This window comes from Arachis ipaensis, chromosome B02, assembly GCF_000816755.2.
Source record: "Arachis ipaensis cultivar K30076 chromosome B02, Araip1.1, whole genome shotgun sequence".
In the NCBI taxonomy this organism is placed as follows: Eukaryota; Viridiplantae; Streptophyta; class Magnoliopsida; order Fabales; family Fabaceae; genus Arachis; species Arachis ipaensis.
The window spans coordinates 642,398-646,036 of NC_029786.2; the positions used below are offsets into that span (position 1 = coordinate 642,398).

Sequence of the window (3,639 nt, forward strand, 5' to 3'; positions counted from 1 at the left end):
ACTATTTTTAACTATTAATTTAAACGAAGATAACTGCATGTAAATTTTCGTCAAAAAGAAATAATCAAAATGCTTACCTAATTCAAGCTTGAGTTTAGTTCTTTTCTCAGCAACATGAAATCCAACACAATCTACTAAACCTCGTGGCGAGCAGCCACATGAATCTTGTCTTCCTTTTCCAATGGGATCCCTTTCAATCATAACTCTTGGATTCATTCCATCTTTTAATGGCCATATTCTTGTTCCAAACCACTTTGAGTCGCTCTCCGAGGAAGCCGCGCCGCCGCCGTTCCATTCCGGCACCATAATTTGGTGTCTTGGACCTATAGGCACATGCTTTACTCTCACGTGTCGATCAAAAAACGATTTTTGTTTGGAATTGTTAGACACTTTTTTGACCATATGTTTTTTTTCTTGTTGTTCTTCAGAATCATCAGGATCCAATGATGCATTTGAAGAAGTACGAATAGAAAATGTGGATTTTTTAGATGAAAATCTCCCATTATTATTTTTCTTGAGCTTCTTCCTAAGGTTATACATTCCATCCTTAGGCTCTTCTTCATACAATGATGGACACATCTTCTGACTCTACAAAATGATGACATCAATATTTTGGTTTAATAAATATATATAATGTTATAGCTTATAAGTATAATTTGTTTACAAATTTTGATTTTATTGAAGTATATAATAAGTTGCAACATTAATAGAAAAAAATTTAAAGTATATATATAATAAGTTTGAACATTTTTTTTAATAGTTACAATCACTCATTTAAGCTCAAAACATTGAAATAAGAGACATTTAAATCAGCATAAATAAAAAATTAACCGATCAAAAACTACAAATAAAACACCAACAGCTTAAAAAATCAATGAAACTAGATATTAAAAAATATTACAAAAAAAATATTTAGATAAAAAATATTGAAAGACATCTTGATAAACATCATATTACAAAGGAAAATGTTGTACACAATCAAAGTTTTGATACCAAAATGAAGAGACATTTATTGAAAATGAATTTTAAGATTTTTATTATCCAACTACAATAGTGATTTAATTTCTAAAATAAATTAAATAATTCTAATGATATTTCTCTGGATATTATATAGAGTTGAAAATCTTTATTATCCAAAATACATGGAATATAATCTATCAATTTGAAAATTAATTCTTTTTCATGATAACTTAATAGATTAACTAATAGCAGAATAACTAAACTAACATATTGGGAATATAATCTATCAAAAATTGATTCACACAGATATGTCTTTAATTATCCAAAAAAAAAAAACTTTTTCATAAAATAAACAATTGAAGTTACCTTCCAAAATTGTTGTTCCCTGCTTGACTTAAATCTTTTCTTGTTGGAGGCAGCCTCTCTATACGACAAAACCTTCTTCTTCTTAGGGTTTTTATTATTACAAGTTAAACCAACTTTAGATTCACCATAAGAATTCACCGCAACATTTTTAACCCAACTCAATAATTCCATTGAATTATTGTCACCTTTTCTGTTATTATCATTGTCGTCACAACCACCACATTTTTTATCTTCAACATCAAATTCCTTCAACACTTGTATTTCATCGTCACTACTATCTTCTCCTTCTTTTCTACCATACTCGGCGAGAATTGAGTCGTCGAGAATGAATTGATTCAATACACATACCGTTGTATCTACATCCAGATCATGATGATGATATTCTTGGTTAGAAACTCCCTTGTCTTCCTCATCACTTGACTCTGATGATGATGAACTCACAAGATTCACATAGTTACCACTATGAATATTTTTCGATGTTGTCATTGTTTGATCACCACCGATACCTATAAAGAATTGTGTCCAATATATATATTAGTTTCATAGATAATATATAAAATGTTATTGGTCAAATTATCTTGACTGATCATTGAATAACTATATTATTTAATCAAATAATTATCTTCAATAGTTATGTAACATATTAATTATAAAAAATAATAATTTAAAATATATAAAATAATATAAAAAAGTTTTGGATATCATTTTCAAGTCAAACCATAGAAATTGACACGCTTAAAACTTTTTCAATACATACCAAAATAATATAACTTTAATTGATATTCTTAAATTTTTTTTATTAAGATGAGAGAAGATTTATATATACTTGAATTATTGATGTGCAAATTTAGTTGCAAAAATTAAAATATCTACCGGCTTTAATTAATAACTATATATATATATATATATATAATTTTTTATGATATTTTCTAACTCAAGATAACAAAAAAAAATTGAATATTCAATATAAATCTGAACTTTAACAACTCTGCATAAAATCCACACGATTCAACTCGTAGATATTAAAATATTAAATCTTAATCCACCTTCGTAGATATTCAGTCTATTCTGTTTTGTCTCATTCTATTTCTTAGTTTTAATCTCACCATTTTTTTTCTTTTTATTTTTGTTGTGCAGAACGAATATTAATCGTAAGAAGAGAAAGAGAAAGGACTAAAACTCTAAAACAGAAAATAAAAGACAGAGAGAGGGAGAGACAAAGACATACCAGATTCTAGAGAGAGACAAAGAGAGAATCGAAAATTGAAAAGAAGATTTTATTAGTAGGTCTTTTGATGAGTGTTTTAGTTTGAGAAAGGACTAAAAGTCTAAAACAGAGAATAAAAGATAAAGAGAGAGGGAGAGACAAAGACATACTAATTTCTAGAGAATCGAAAATTGAAAAGAAGATTTTATTAGTGGGTCTCTTTGATGAGTGTTTTAGTTTGAGTTGACATCTTCTGTGAAACTATAAAATATATATTAAGAGTTTTTGACTATAAAGGTGTTTCTGGAATTTGTTAATTTAAATAAAGGATAAACTATTAACATTATATCTAAAAATTTATGTCATTGACAAAAATATTTTTTTAAAATATAAATGATAAATAAAATTTTAAATAATTTAAAAATATAACAAAAATATTTATTAATAAATATTATTTTTTTTAAGTGACAAAATTTTTTTATATTTAACAAATGAATTCTTATTCATTTGATTCAAATTTTTGTAGCCACATTTGAATAAATGAATAACTATTTAAAAGACTCACAAAAAGATAGAACAAAATTTAATCTCTAATTTTTTTATTTTTTAATAAACCTTAATCAAACATAATAAAATTATTTTTAAAAAATATTCATTTAACAGAAAATTATCAATTTTTAAAAAATAAAATATTTTATTTTTCTATTAATACTTACAAAAAATATCAAAATTTAATCTCTAAAATTTTTTTTAGAATATATATTTAATATATAATTATTTTTTTATGTTTTAAAATATTTTAAGAACTTAGTTATCGTTTGTATTGTTTTTGAGTTGTTTTTGTCAATGGTATAAATTTTCGGTCATCATTTTATTATTTTACCCTAAATACAAAAAATATATTTAGGGACAAAATTAACTCTCAAGGATATAATTGTCATTGACATGGTTGCTAATAACCAGTTCATGTACACTTCTGAGAGGAATCCTGTGAGTAATGGGACGCCTTAAAAGAAGGGAGTTCTTGAAATTGATACTCTGAATGCCATATTGGCTCAGAATAAAATATTGACTCAGCAAGTCAATATGATTTCTCAGAGTCTGAA

The 3,639-nt window shown here is 25.6% G+C and overlaps 1 protein-coding gene across 2 annotated transcripts in view; it reads right to left on the minus strand.

The window, feature by feature from the left end:
* Positions 1-1,827, minus strand: part of LOC110267394 (AT-rich interactive domain-containing protein 1-like) — a 3,299-nt gene extending 1,472 nt beyond the window's left edge. Inside the window, exons 1-3 of one of the 2 annotated variants that reach the window (XM_021112883.1) lie at positions 1,512-1,827; positions 1,327-1,382; positions 78-588 (exon numbers count right to left, since the gene is read on the minus strand). In XM_021112883.1, coding sequence (XP_020968542.1) covers positions 78-588; positions 1,327-1,382; positions 1,512-1,812 — 868 coding nt within the window. In that variant the 5' untranslated portion in view covers positions 1,813-1,827. Of the gene's footprint in view, positions 1-77; positions 589-1,326 lie in introns of both variants that reach the window. The other variant, XM_021112881.1, reaches the window with a different exon arrangement.